This window comes from Microcaecilia unicolor, chromosome 6 (assembly GCF_901765095.1).
Source record: "Microcaecilia unicolor chromosome 6, aMicUni1.1, whole genome shotgun sequence".
Lineage (NCBI taxonomy): Eukaryota > Metazoa > Chordata > Amphibia > Gymnophiona > Siphonopidae > Microcaecilia > Microcaecilia unicolor.
Window position 1 is genome coordinate 290,362,272 of NC_044036.1, and position 15,019 is coordinate 290,377,290.

General features: G+C 47.0%; 1 protein-coding gene across 5 annotated transcripts in view; it reads right to left on the reverse strand.

The window, feature by feature from the left end:
* Window positions 1-15,019, reverse strand: part of NUP214 (nucleoporin 214) — a 165,262-nt gene that overhangs the window by 51,701 nt on the left and 98,542 nt on the right. For all 5 annotated transcript variants that reach the window (XM_030207808.1, XM_030207810.1, XM_030207809.1 and 2 more), the window contains one exon: window positions 9,879-9,954. In XM_030207808.1, coding sequence (XP_030063668.1) covers window positions 9,879-9,954 — 76 coding nt within the window. The remainder of the gene's footprint in view (window positions 1-9,878; window positions 9,955-15,019) is intronic.

Below are 15,019 nucleotides of genomic sequence, written 5' to 3' on the forward strand. Positions count from 1 at the left end.
TCCAGGGCTGTCCAAATCGCTTCCAGTGATATTTCTACCGGTCTTTCCAATGGCTTGATCACTGAGGCACACAATGTAATTTCTTCTTGAATATAGACCTCCGATACAGCTGCCATCTTTGCTTTGTCGATCGCCGCACTAAAAGGCCGCTGGCTTTGTTCCACTAAAATCCCCGCAGTCGATCCCTCAACCGAGGTTCGTCTCCCCTTTGAGGTTTCATCAACTGACTTCCTCGGCACCGATACCTCGTCTGGCTGCGAGAGTGGAGGAGTCCTGCCAGGCTGAGTGAAAAGTCACTCTCTAATCCGGAGCGCTTCCTCGCTCCGGAAGCAGAAACGCCCGATACCGGGGTCTAAACCAAGACGGCTGATATCGATGCCTGCCAAGGTAATGGGGCATCTAGCTTGGGGAGAGGATGTCCCCTAGGCTTCCCCTTCGGCATGCTCTTCCCAATAAGTGGTAAATAATTCTGAGGAAAATTATATCTAAAGACAAGAGCGTCCTCACAGCCTTCCTATTACGCCGCCATCTTGGATCTTCAGCAAACAGGCTGCCCACCACTGTTTTGTACGACTGGTTGTTGGGGTGACTCTTTGGGGTTTTCTAAGAGTAGTTAAACTGTTACTTTTTGGTTTGAAAATTGTCCTATTTTAGATGTTTTTGTGCTCACTGCATCTTTCTTTAAGGGCCCTTTTCAAACAAAAAAAGTCCAAGGGAAAAACACACAAAAATAAGCCACTGGGATGTCTGGGGGCAGCAGTCTTATTAGACTGGCCACACAGACATCCTAGCAGAGAAGTGGGGCAGCCTAGGAGGCACTGCAGTGAACTTCAAATAAAAGGCCCCAGGTACACATCACATCATAACCCCCTTATGGTGAGACTTCCAGGAATACTACTACTACTACTACTTGACATTTCTAAAGCTCTACTAGGGTTACGCAGCGCTGTACAATTTAACATAGAAGGATAGTCCCTGCTCAAGGAGCTTACACCACTACAACAGCACTTATGGCTGCAGGTGTCATCAATAAGTCGGTTCAGTAAGTATTCTGTGGCTTTTGGAGGGCTCACACTTTCCACCACAAGGGTACCAGTTAGAGTGGGATATGGGCCTGGGTCCCCTTCTCTACATTCCACTGCATCAACCACTAGGCTACTTCAGGGATCTGCTTGCTGCTCTGAGGAATGGCCATTATATCTGCAGTTGTCATAGAGCCTGGTATGTACTATCACTTTCACCTCTTAGGGGGTGGAAGGAGGTCAGTGACCACTGGGGGATTAACGCAGGTCATGCCTTTATCCCTACAGTGGTCATCTGGTCAGTTTGGGCACCTTTTTGGCACTTAGTTGTTAGTAAAACTGGTCTAGCCAAAAACATCCTATTTTTTGCTCTGGATGTTTTTACAATGTTCCATTATCACAGAAAAACATCCAAATTGTAAGCCTGCCCCAGTCCTGTCCAAAACACACCAACATGCCCCCTTAAGATTTAGACGAACTGCATAGAAAAATGTCTTTAAAATTAGTTTTGAATATAGCGATTTAGACTTCTTGTGAAAAAAGGTCCATCTGCCTCTTTGTATTCTTTTTTTTTTTTAATAGAATATTTTTCTGTTTCGAAAATGAGTCCTATGTTGCAGCCCACTACAGACAGTACTGAAAATCATGCATGCGACTCTGTGTATAGAGGTTGTCCACCCCTGCCATAAAACAACCATAACAATTATCCCAACCCATTACCTTAATATATTAGAACATTTTATCCAGGGATTATGCAGATAAAAATATGTGAAATCCCAAGAAGGCACCTACTTTTATATGGCCCACATGAGGTGTGCTTGGTATATAAGAGGCAACTGAGATCCACAGTCAGTAGTAGCCACAGAGGAGAGTAGATCACAGGAGTTGAACTTAAAAGTACTTTTATTAAAATAGCCCAACGTGGCCATGTTGCACTGTATTAATAAAAGCATTTTTAAGTTCACCTCCTATAAAACGTGGTCACAGCACCTCCTGTGATGTGCTCTCTTCTAGTGCCATATAAGGCATGTTCAGGGAGTCATCATTTACACATGTTGTTTACAAAATATGCACAAATATCTATGCCTGTTCCCAAGCAGACATAAATGCCTGCAACTTGAATTTAGGCCCAATTTCTGCCACTTTGCCCGTAGTATTTTATAAAAGCACATAAGCATATGTTTGTCTTTATAAAATAGGCTTGAAATAGGAGCCTACTTGGCCTTTTCACATAGGCAACCTGTTATAAAGTGGCCTAGTGGTTAGGGTGGTGGACTTTGGTCCTGGGGAACTGAGTTCAATTTCCACTTCAGGCACAGGCAGCTCCTTGTGACTCTGGGCAAGTCACTTAACTCTCCATTGCCCCAGGTACAAATAAGTATCTGTATATAATATGTAAGCCGCATTGAGCCTGCCATGAGTGGGAAAGCATGGGGTACAAATGTAACAAATAAAAAATACCACCTTCCATATGTAGACCAGGAAAATGATCTTGGAATTATTGTGGATAATACTTTAAAATAGTCAGCTCAACATATGTTACTGGTCCAAAAAGCATATAATAATATTAGGAATTATTCAGAAAGAAAGGAAAAATTTGGTATTACTTTGATCTATCAGCACATAGCGATGGGGAGCATAAGCTTGCAGACCTTTTCCTATATAGGGCACTATGCAGCACACAACTCCTCAGTATTTCTGTACTATGCAAAGCAAACCTTGAATCTCCTCTGGTTCCTTTCAAGAGCATAGACCATCACTGAACCCATCCTGGTTCTCCCATCAGGTGAATACAATCGACTACAAAACCACACTGGGGAACATGCCTACCAATAAGCAACCAACACCTACCAAACAGAATGGGCAGAACCCTGGACTAGTCTGGCAGGTCAGAAGTACCTGGCAGAAACCCAATTAATAGTAGCATTCCATGCTATCAATCCCAGGGCAAGCAGTGGCTTTCCCCAGCTCCATCTCAATAACAGACTATGGACTTTTCCTCCAGGAACTTGTCCAAACCTTTTTAAAACCCAGATATGCTAACCACCGTGACTCCATCCTCTGGCAACAAGTTCCAGAACTTCCTATTTTTTGAGTGAACAATATTTAATAAGAGTGACCCCTGGTCTTTGTACTTTGTGAAAGAGTGAAAAATCGATTCACTTTTACCCTCATATGGGAGGAGTGTCATCCCCTTTATCATTTTGGTCGCTCTTCTTTGAACTTTTTCTAATTCTGTTATATCTTTTTTGAGATACTTGAAGATCTGAAATTCATCTCAGAGATCAAATACCAAATACCTAATGCAAACATGGGAGAAGATGACAAAGAACACAAGACTAAGTTAAAATCCCAATCTGGCATCACCTCCCTCACTGGAAGATGGCTCACCCCCTTCAAAAAATATGACACATCTGCATGTGCTGATGAGTGCCTTGCAGCCACCCCCATTGACAAGCCAACACAGCCACCTGCACCTTCAAAAATCCCAGGCCAAACCCTTAGGTTACTCATCCTGCAAGAAGAGTAGAATGTAGGGAACAAGATGCCTGAAACAAAGATATCCCATTCTCTACACTAGGGCTCAAAAACCCTCCAGACTCTGAAATACACCATGGAGTTAGACCTCTTGAGAGTCTACAGGATAGTTGCTATGATCTCAGCTGAGTAACCTTTGTGCCTCAAGTGAATTCCTCCCAAATGCCAGGCTGTAAGACAGAAGGAAGCAAGATCAACCAATAAACAACCATGTTCCTGAAGAAGCCTCAGGCCCTCCCCCCACCTTGAGCATTACCAGATTCATGCGCCACAGGGTTTTTTGGGCTCAGATCCAAGTGCGCTGCAACATGCTGCAGAACCTGTTCTAGAAGCAGCTATGATGGAAACACAGAGGCCTCTGTAGGACAGCCACTGCTACATCAGCCTGTCCAGCCCCTCTGCCCACCAAAGCCAACCCTCTTGAGCATTTCTGGTGCCCCACTGACAACTGATATATACTACTGCTGTGGCAGTGTTAGAGAACACCCTGATAGACTGTCCATGGAACAAATGCTCAAATGCCTGCAGTGTCCTTTTTATAGTCCTTGTTTCTAGCCAATGGATTGGCCATTGTGTTATCAGAAAGGGAGCTCTGGTAGTTGAATTCCTAGGCAAAACCCACTACGGCATACTCTGTCTGGAAACCAGCGTCCAAGGAAGTTGAAGATCGTACTTCTGTGACACTGGAGACCAGTGGCTGAGAAAAGATTCCTGTAACGGCTGCATATGCGCCCTTGTTCATGGCACCACTTCCACTGCCACCGTCACTGACCCCAGAACTGCTGGATGTAGTCCCAGACTCTGCCTTGACTGAGAAGACGGATCTGTTGAACCAGGTTCAACCTACTGCACTCTGTGAGGAAGATTCGCTCCCGTGCTGTCGAATAGAACATCCAGATACTCCAGCGTCTGCAATGTACTTAGTCTGCTCTTCTCAAAATTAATCACCCAACCCGACAGCAGAAGACAGACAACTTCGTCTGTCGCTGCTACTCTGTCCGAATAAAATGATGCACGAATGAGCCAGTCATTGAGACACGGGTGAACTTTGATTCCCAGGTGCTGAAGGAAAGACGCCATCACCACCATAACCTTGGTAAACATTCCTGGAGCCGTGACAAGAAGGAAGTGACAGCCCAGTACTGCAAAACATGGAAACCTCTGATACAGCAGCCATATGGGTATATCCAAGTACACCTCCTTGAGACTGAGGGCAGTGAGAAATTCTTCCGCTTGAACCAAGGCTATAACTGCTCTTAGTGTCTCCATGCAAAAGCGAGACACTCAGAGGCAACGGTTTAGACCTTTGAGATTTAAGACCGGACGAAAGGTGCCTTCCTTCTTTGGGACAATGAAGTAGATGGAGTATCTGACTTGTCCCCTGCTCAGCCTGGGAAACTGGAACAATGGCCTGGAGTGCCAGCAAGGAATCTACAGTGGCCTGAACCTCGACTGCCTTGGTTCTCTTTCAAAAAGGGACTGCAAGAAGAGAGGAGCGACTGGGTGGGAGAACTTCAACTTGCAACCTTCTGTAAGAATATCCAGAACCCACTGGTTTAACGTGAATCTTGGCCCACTTCTCCCTAAACTCCTGAAGATGTCCTCCCACCAGAGGAAGAGAAGAGTGGACCAGCCTCGCATCACTGCGAAGCTCTGGAGGCATCGAGCACTCTAGCTGCATGTCCTGTAATTCACCAGGATGAGGCTGGCAGAAATCCAGAATCAGCCAAAGAAGTCTCCCTCCTGGAATGGGTAACTTAGCAGCTCTTATGCACATAGCTTGGCACAGCCCCAATCTATTGTGGCCCAACACAATGTGCTGCTCCCAAAGTAAACCAAATTCTGCAGCCTGAGCCCTCATTGCCACCATTGCAGCTTCTCTGGCTCACCTCTGCTGTACTACAATCAGTGACTCCTCAGTCAGCTCTGTATCTTCCCAGGCTTAAATTCCTCTTCATATTTTTTTTTTTACACTATTACACCAGAGAGCAGACTTCCCAATAATCCCTCTGCTCCCTTTACACTTCTTGGGTCCATGTGGGAGGGAAGGAATGTCAGAGGGAGTTGGACTGACTTCTCCTGGAACCACCCACAGCATCAAAGAGTAGCTGCTAGCCAGGGTCCAGTGACCCCCTACTCTGCCAACTCTCAACTAGGAATACCAGCTCTCCAAATTATCTCAGGATCTCAGCAAGATTCTCTAATTGTTGCTGATGGTTCACCTGTCTACCATCCGCTAAACACAGAGAATACTGTGTTTGCTTGCATGGTGCCTTAAATATGGAAGGGTCTGTAAGGTTCTGCTCTGTCTCCATCTGCTGGTAGGGGAGTGAAATCCATGCATCTGGACTAGTTTGCTGGAACAATAAGGAGTGGAGAATATATCAGAAAATATCATTATGTCTATGTAACATTCCATGATGTGACCACACTTTGAGAGTGTCGTTTGCAGCTCTAGTTTAGTTTAGACCATCGCTTTTTATACTGCCCAGTGCGCAGAGGCATCAAAGTGATTTACAGTTTAACAAATAGAATAAAACAGGCCATACAATAAATCAAGATAAGCAGAAAACGATTTTAAAACATCCAGAAAAGAAATAAAGTCTTGATCTGTTAAGCCATACCCGTCTCATGCCCCCTCCCTAACAACTGTCAAGTCCCATTAAAAGCCAGAATACAAAAATAAGTTTTCATACTGGAAAGCATGGAAATGTATCAGAGATGAAAGGGGATGGTGGGCACTTAAGAGCATGCCTTCTGGACCGGTCTGGTGATTAGTAGTGGTTGAGATGGGTAGCAACAGAAGAATGTTGATACTGGAGACAGTGTGGAGGGGCACCCCGACATAATAGCCTGGACAAAATAGCCTCGTAACAAAATATTGCTTCACAAAATAGCCCATAGCTCTTCACAAAAATTAGTAGTAAAAACTCCGTCTCCCTCCCTCTGTGGGTCTAGCATCCCTTCTCCCCCTCTATCCCCCACTCCTCATCTGAGCTCTCTTCAACCCTCTCCAGTGCAGCATCTTTCTTTCCTCACCCCCACGTTCTGTCATCTCTGCCCTACCACCCCCTTTCCTGCATTCCGGCATCTCTCTAAACATAAACATAGTAAACATAGTAGATGACGGCAGAAAAAGACCTGCACGGTCCATCCAGTCTGCCCAAGAAGATAAATTCATATGTGCTACTTTTTTATTTGTACTGTCCTCTTCAGTGCACAGACCGTATAAGTCTGGCCAGCCCTATCCCCGCCTCCCAACCACCAGCTCTGGCACAGACCCTATAAGTCTGCCCAGCACTATCCCTGCCTCCCACTACCGGCTCTGGCACAGACCGTATAAGTCTGCCCAGCACTATCCCCGCCGCCTAATCACCAGCCCCGGCACAGACCGTGTAAGTCTGCCCAGCACTAGTCCCGCCTCCCAACCACCACCCCTAGCACAGACCGTATAAGTCTGCCCAGCACTAGTCCCGCCTCCCAACCACCAGCCCTAGCACAGACCGTATAAGTCTGCCCAGCACTAGCCCCACCTCCCAACCACCAGCTCTGCCACTGTTTCCCTCTTCCTCCTGCCTACCCTCCATGGTCCGGTATCTCTCCCACCCTTCCCCTCCGGTAATCCTCCAACGTTCCTGTGGTCCACTGGCAGCATCAACAAGTTGCTTCGGTTGGCCCCTCTGTTGTGTCCTGCCTACCTGGACATAGGAAGCTGTACCACATGAGGTGGGACACAACAGAGGGAACGCTTTTGCAGCAAGCCAAAGCAAGCTTGTTTTCCTTGTTTACGCTGCTGGTGGCCCACAGGAATGCTGAAGTATCGCTTGGGGTGGGGTGGGGGGGAAGGCTAGAGAGAGACCGGACTGCACAGAGAAGGCAGGAGGGAGACATTCCAGACAATGAGCAGTAAAACTAGGGTGGCAAAGGGGAGACAAACCTTGGCTCAATGCAGCAGCAGGATTCAGAAATGAACATAGTTGCAAGCAGCAGGCGCAAAATACTCAGGGACGGGCCTTTCTGTCAGGGAGCTGATTTGCAGGGGCCAAATTGTGGGCAGGCTCTTTTGTCAGGGGCTGATTTGTCTGTTTTTTTTTTTTTGTCGGGGCTACTTTGTGTTTGGGTCTTTTGGTCATGGCATTTTTGACTAGGTACCGTGTGGAAGGGATGCTGTTGGATGACAGAGTGGACTGGACAATTTGCAAAAGTATAAGACTTATTTTCTGCAGAAGGCTTTCTTGATTGTGAAGCATGCAATTCTGCTTGAAGTCAGAGGGTGTCAAGTCCCCTACCTCAATGCAAGCGGCGTCCTTGGGCTGCGCGGGGTCCCATCGACACGCACACTTGACTGGCACTGCCTGAGCCATGTGTGTGTAGTCCTCGCTGGGTTTGTTCAGACAGCGGTGGAGGCAGGCTCCTTAATTGCTTTGTTTCCATGCACCTGTTTCTGCTCTCTCTCTCTGCCTGGCTTCCAGGCTCTTTGATTGCTTTGCTTCCACCCACCTGGGTCTGCTCTTCCTCTGCCTGACTTCCCTTGCTTCTCTCCTATTGGTCTTCCGGTTCCTCCTTCCCCTGCTCTTGTCCTATGATTGTGCCCCTTCTCCCTGCTGATGTCAGATGCCAGCACTTTATCAGCTGAGCTCTCCTTGGACTCCGTGCTTCGGCTTCTACTTTGGTAGGTGTTTCTAACTCTGTAGTCTGCTTCTTATTTACTGGTCCCTCGTTGCTGACTTTGCCTGTACCTGGATTACCCTTCTTGCCTGCCGTCTGCCTACTGATTTTCGCCTGTATCTGGATTACTCTCGTGACCTGCTGCCTGCCTGGCCAATACATTCATCACCCCGCTTCCAGCTCCGTCCTGTAAGTCCTGCAGGCCGTCCGCACCTAGGGGCTCACATTCTAGGAAACGGCGGTCAGCGCAGGTGAAACCCGGGGTTGTCCAGCCGCCAAGCAGAACCTGGTCCAAGTACAGGGCTCAGCAGTGCTCTACTTGGTACAAGAACTCACAAGTCTGACAGAGGGATTGCTTCCCTTTGGTCACTGAAGGAATTTAGTCCATGATATGATGCAAATGGAGTGGCTAGCCTGCATAGCACATAAAAGATCTATGTGTACCTTTTTTTTTTTTTTTTTTAGGTTTAGGAGCCTTCTATTTAATCTCTGCCACATGGGCCAAGGAATAATTTTGAATAACTTGTAACCACTGAGGGGAGGAAGAGGAGGAGAGACATGTGTTTGAAAGATGGAGAAGACTGTGGGAGATTGGTGTTGGGTGCTGGGTTGCTGCAGAGGGAAGGGAGTGGGAAAAATATGATAAATGTCAGAATCTATCCTTGGGTCTCAGCGAGTCCTCAAACTGCATCCTAAAATCCCCACGAATGAAGACATCAGTGAAATGTGAGGTATCAGAAACAGTAGCAATAATACTGTCCCACTCCCAATCAAACTAGTACATCATAAGGATATAGAATGGTGATCGGCCATTATTTTAGCCAGGAGAGCCTCTAGATAGGCAAAATGGAAAGAAATCTATCCAAGTAATACAGTGTGTGCTGGCAAACAGCAAAGCAAAGCTAGAAAAGGGCAACAAAATGATAAAGGGCATGGAAAAGCTCTCTTGTGAAGTAAAGCTAAACAGGTTAAAGCTCTTCAGCCTGGAGAAGAAAACAGACAAGTGTGATAGAAGTTTATAGAGTGTGGTGAAAAGGATAAACAGGGAACAATTGTTTACCCTTTCAATAGAACTAGGGGATGCTCCACAAGATTTAAAACAAAATCTGAGAACGTAGTTTTTCATATCATACCCAATACAGTTGTGCAATTTGTTGCCAGATGTGGTCAAGGTAGTCAGCATAAGCAGATTTAAAACGAGTTTAGAAAAGGTCTTGATATCAAAGTTCATAAATAGATAAGAGCTGGGTAGACCGGGGAAGCTCCTGCTTATCCCAGGAAATGAGGAACAAGAAATGGATCCATTCTGGGGATCCTGCTGGGTATCTGTAACCTAGAGTGGCCATTGCTGAAGACAGGATGCTGGGCTCTAGGGACCTCTGGTCTGAACAATGTTCATGTTGCATTGTGTGCCCAAGAGCTGATATAGCAAGATGTTAATATATAGAAAAATGTGCTTCACATACATTACACTAGGAATCTGTATTCTGCTAGAATAGAGAGAAGCCAGAAGGAATTTAGGCAGTAGCAGAAGCAATTGTGTTCAGGGATTAAACCAAAACTGCACCAACCACAATATGAGGAGATAGACGGTAGCAACACAAAAATAAAAGGCAGCTTTGAGTGTGACTCAGAAAAGCATGACCATACCTGCTTGGACTGGTTTGAAGCCACCGTTGCCAGGACCTGCTGGACAGCCTGGGCAGCTGGCAGAGGGACAGATGACCTACACAGAAACAGAAAGGAAAATGCATTTCATTACAACCTCTGACCTAAGGCTCTGAGGGATGAGATTGTTTTATGATTCTGCGCTTCTACTTCTGTCTACCAGAAGTGGGCAGCTTCTATACCAGAGGTGGACCAGGGTGGACAATCCTCATCCAGTTACTGCTCCATTAGTGGGTATGCCTGCTTCATTTACCTCTCAATCCTACAAAATCTGTTTCAAGCAATGTGTGATGCTGCTCCCACATGAGACACCAGAGTTTTTTTATAAATATCTGGTGGAAAATGACATCTTTAATGTTCTTCCAAAAAGCTTGGTCCAATGCAGCGAAGATACTTACCTGTAGCAGGTATTCTCAGAGGACAGTAGGCTTCTTATTCTCACAGATGGATAGACACTGTTCCCGCACTGCCCCAGCCCAGCAAAACTGCCATAGTGAAAGATAACGCATTGAGAAACATGAGCTGCTCCTCAGCGCACATGCGCCAGTGCCTTCACACCACCGCAGGAACGCACCGCTTCAGTTTCACACAAAAGCTAAAAAAAAAAAGTGAAAATATCAAAAAGACAATTCCAAGGGGAGATGGGCGGGATTGTGAGAATAAGAAGCCTGCTATCCTCGGAGAATACCTGCTACAGGTAAGTATCTCCGACGACAAGCAGGCTTGCTTATTCTCACACATGGGGAATCCATAGCATCCAGGCTCACCCAAAACAACAAACAGTGGTCAATTGAGCCTTGCAACGGCAAGGACTTAACGCAGATTAACCTGAAACTATATACAAACTAGATGAGAGTGGAGCCTGGAACACAATAAAATAGGACTAGGAGGGTGGAGTTGGATTCTAGACCCCAAACAGATTCTGCAACACTGACTGTCCAAACAGACGGTCGCGTCGGGTATCCTGCTCAAGGCAGTAATGAGATGTGAATGTGTGGACTGAAGACCATGTTGCAGCCTTGCAAATCTCTTCAATGGAGGCTGACTTCAAATGGGCTACCGACGCAGCCATGGCTCTAACTGAGATGGAACAGGCGCAGTATTGAAAAAAAGAAAAAAAGAATATGACAAGATAAGTGAATGGCTTTACTTTTTCTAATAAGTGAACAAGTTATTTTTTAGTTTCACTTAGACATCACATTCAATTTAGAGGATATATTGTTTTAAAAAAATTTTTCAATAAAAAGTATAGGGATAAAAAATAAATATTTGAGGGTTTTTCAGTTGGTGATGACTTTTTCTACATGCTATAAAATTAACACTGATGTGTGAATATAGCTGTAGTAGTTGAGACTTTTCCCTCATTTACATAATAATCACTGCTTTTGTAGTTATTAGATTTTCTAACATTATAAGCCATGACATGACACTCCATAGTCAGCCCAGCCTGGGCATATGCAAAGCAGATGCAATCTGCTAGCCAATTGGATATGGTGCGTTTCCCAATGGTGACTCCCATCCTGTTGGAATAAAAAACACAAAGAGCTGGGCGGACTGTCTGAAGGGCTTCGTCCACTCCATGTAAAAAGCCAACACTCTTTTGCAGTCCAAGCTGTGGAATTTCCGCTGCTTATGCCAGGATGGGCATGAGGTCGGGGAAAGAATGTTGACAAGACAATTGACAGGTTCAGATGGAATTCTGACACCTCCTTCGGCAGCAACTTAGGGTGCGTGGGGAGGACTACTCAGTTATAATGAAATGGTGCTTCTACTACTAAGGCCTGAAGCTCACTGAACCTATGAGCTGAAGTAACAGCCACCAAGAAAATGACCTTCCATGTCACGTACTTCAGAAGGCATGAATTCAGCAACTCAAAAGGAGCTTTCATCGGCTGGGTGAGAACAATGTTGAGATCCCATGACACTGGTGGAGATTTGACAGGGGGGTTTGACAAAAGCAAACCTCTCATGAAGCAAAGAACTAGAGGTTGTCCAGAGATAAGCTTACCTTCTACACGTTGATGATAAGCACTAATTGCACTACCCTTACGGAGTTGGTCTTGAGACCAGACTCTAATATGCGTAGAAGGTATTCAAGCAGGGTCTGTGTAGGACAAGAAAGGGGATCTATGGCCTTTATGTCACAGCAGACGGCAAACCTCCTCTATTTAAAAGAATAACACCTCGTGCCCTAGGACTATCAGAGTCCAAGCCCTAGGGCACGCGAGGGAGGGGAGAGGGTCAAGGAGGGGGGAGGATGGGAGGGGGGGGGGGGGGGGGTGAAAAGGTGAAAGCAAAAAATTGATGACGGACTCACTCACTGGCTTTTTGTTATGTACGTTATAATGTTGCTGTGTTATTTAGGCCAGATGTGGAATATATCTAATTTTGCTTGTCATCAATAAAAATGTTAAAAACTAAAAGAATAACACCTCTTAGTGGAATCTTTCCTGGAAGCCAGCAAGACTCGGGAGACACCCTCCGAAAGACCCAAGGAAGCGAATTCTAGGCTCTCAACATCCAGGCTGTGAGAGCCAGAGACTGGAGGTTGGGATGTAGAAGCGACCCCTCGTTCTGTGTGATGAGGGTCAGAAAATACTCTAATCTCCACGGTTCTTTGGAGGACAATTCCAGAAGAAGAGGGAACCATATCTGCTGGGGCCAGTATGGTGCGATCAGAATTATGGTTCCACGGTCTTGCTTGAGTTTCAACAAAGTCTTTCCCACTAGAGGTATCAGAGGATACGCATACAGAAGACCTGTCCCCCAGTGTAGAAGGAAGACATCTCATGCTAATCTGTCATGGGCCCTTAGGTCTAGGATGGGACGCATCCCCCCCGTCTTTTTCTGCACAAGGAAGTACCTGGAATAGAATCTCTGCCCTTCTTCCCCTGGTGGAACAGGTTCGATCGCATGGGCCTTGAGAAAGGTGGAGAGTTCCTCTGCAAGTACCTGCTTGTGTTGACAGCTGAATGAATGAGCTCTCGGTGGACAATTTGGAGGTCTGGAAAGCAAACTGAGGCTGTACCCGAGCCGGACAATTTGAAGAAACCACCAGTCGGAGGTTATGAGATATCACCTTTGGTGAAAAAACTTTAACCTTCCCCCAACGGCAAGTCCGGGACGGACACTCTGATTGTGGCTATGCTCTGCTGGAGCCAGTCAAAGGCTCGTCCCTTGCTTTTGATGGGCAGCAAGGGCCTTGGGCGAACGCTGATGACGAGAAGGCGGGCTGCAGGAGTGTACCTACGCCTAGAGTAGTAGTAGGGAGCACTCTGCGACTTACCAAAATACCACCTGGATGAGGAGGCAGTTGCAGATGATGTCCTGCAGGAGACAGAAGGCATAGCATCAGTATGCTTCTTGATTCGGTCAGCAACCTCTTTGACCTTCTCTCCAAAAAGGTTATCCCCCAGGCAATGGGCATCAACCTCTGCTAAACAGAATGTTCCAGGTCAGAAACACGCAGCCATGAGAGTCTGCGCATTGCAATACCTTGTGAAGAGATCAAAAGTGTCGTAAGTGCCCCTGGCCAAGAACTTGGCAAAACGGCTTGGCCTTCTCCAGAGGGAGCCAATCAACCAAGTCTGACAGCTGTCGCATTGAGTTCTGCAAGTATATGCTCATGAAGAGCTGGTATGATTGGATACGGGCGATAAGCATGGAGGCCCGATACATCTTTCTCCTAAAAGACTCCTGGGGTAGCCAAGGCATAGTCCCTAGTACTCCTGGCTTTTTTGAGAGCAGCATCCACCACCATGGAGTTGTGGGGTAATGGAGACCTCACCAAACCAGGTTCCCCTGGATCCGATACTGGGTGTTAATTTTCTTGGGGACCACAGGGACAGAGGGGATGCCCAGTTCCTGACGAGGACTGCCTTGAGTACCTCGTGGAGAGGAGCCATCACTGCCTCATTAGGAGGGGAGGTGTAGTCCAGGACCTTGAGCATATTGGCCCTGGGCTAATCCTTCACTTCTACGGGGAATGGAATAGCATCAGCCATTTCCCGTACAAAAGAGGTGAAAGAGAGGCTCTCAGGTGGAGACATTCTCCTGTCAGGTGGTGGGGAGGGCTCAGAAGAAATCCCATAGGACTTGTCGGAGGAAAAGTACCTGGGATCTTCTTCTAATGCCCATGAGCGCTCCTCCTCGGTGTCGGATAGTAGTTCCCTAAGGGATGTCCGAGACCGGGCCTGCCTCGATGCCGAGGACCCATGTCCCCGAGAACGGCATAAAGAAACTGGCTCCCATCTCGACTCTGGCGAAGCTTCCTCCACCGACGTCGAGAGGGTGCTGGCTTGGGTGGCTGTTGACACCAGTGCCGTAAGCGGCGCTAGCATCTGAGACCGCTCTGTGGGCTGAGGGCCAGGCGGGGCCGCCATGGGAGGTATGGTAGGTGCAAGCACCCCTGATACCGATGCAGATTGCTGCATTAGGCTATCCAGCAGCTCAGGGAGCAAGGCCCGGATGCGCTCATCGATGGCCACCATCGGGAAAGTCTGTGGCGTCGGTTGATGCGCAGGATGCAGATTATCTGGGGCCGGTGCAGGATCTTGGCTGGTTGGAGAAACATGCGTCGGCACCTTATGGATAGAGGGGGAGCGGTCCTCCCGGTGTCAACGCTTCTCAGGTGCTGAATCCCTGGGCACCCCAGAGCTCCCGGCACCATGCATCGAAGGAGATCGGTGTCAGTGCTTCTTGGCCTTCGCCCAATGCATGTCATCCATGCTCCTCGGCGCATCATTCTTGTTTCACTTCTATGCAAATAGCTTTGAGCAGCAGATACATGTGGAGTTGGACTTCTATCAATTATGCCTCTGTAGACAGAGAGGCAACTGCAGATGTTCTAGGCAGGAATATTACACAGAACAAGAAGTTCTCCTTTACTTCAGCCCTGTGCTAATACTTCACAGAAATGGATCTTTGGAAGGGGAGGTCTTCCACGCATCAGTGACTGAAAGACTCAAAGGCAATCAGCTGCTCTTGATGGGACATGATGGCCTCTGCTGGTAGAACTGTGGAACTGCAGATACATCAGAAAAGCAGTACAAGTGCTAGGGCAGGCAGGGGGAACTTGCTTTACTGCAAATTTGTTGTTAATCCATGATTCTTAGGCAGGTTAA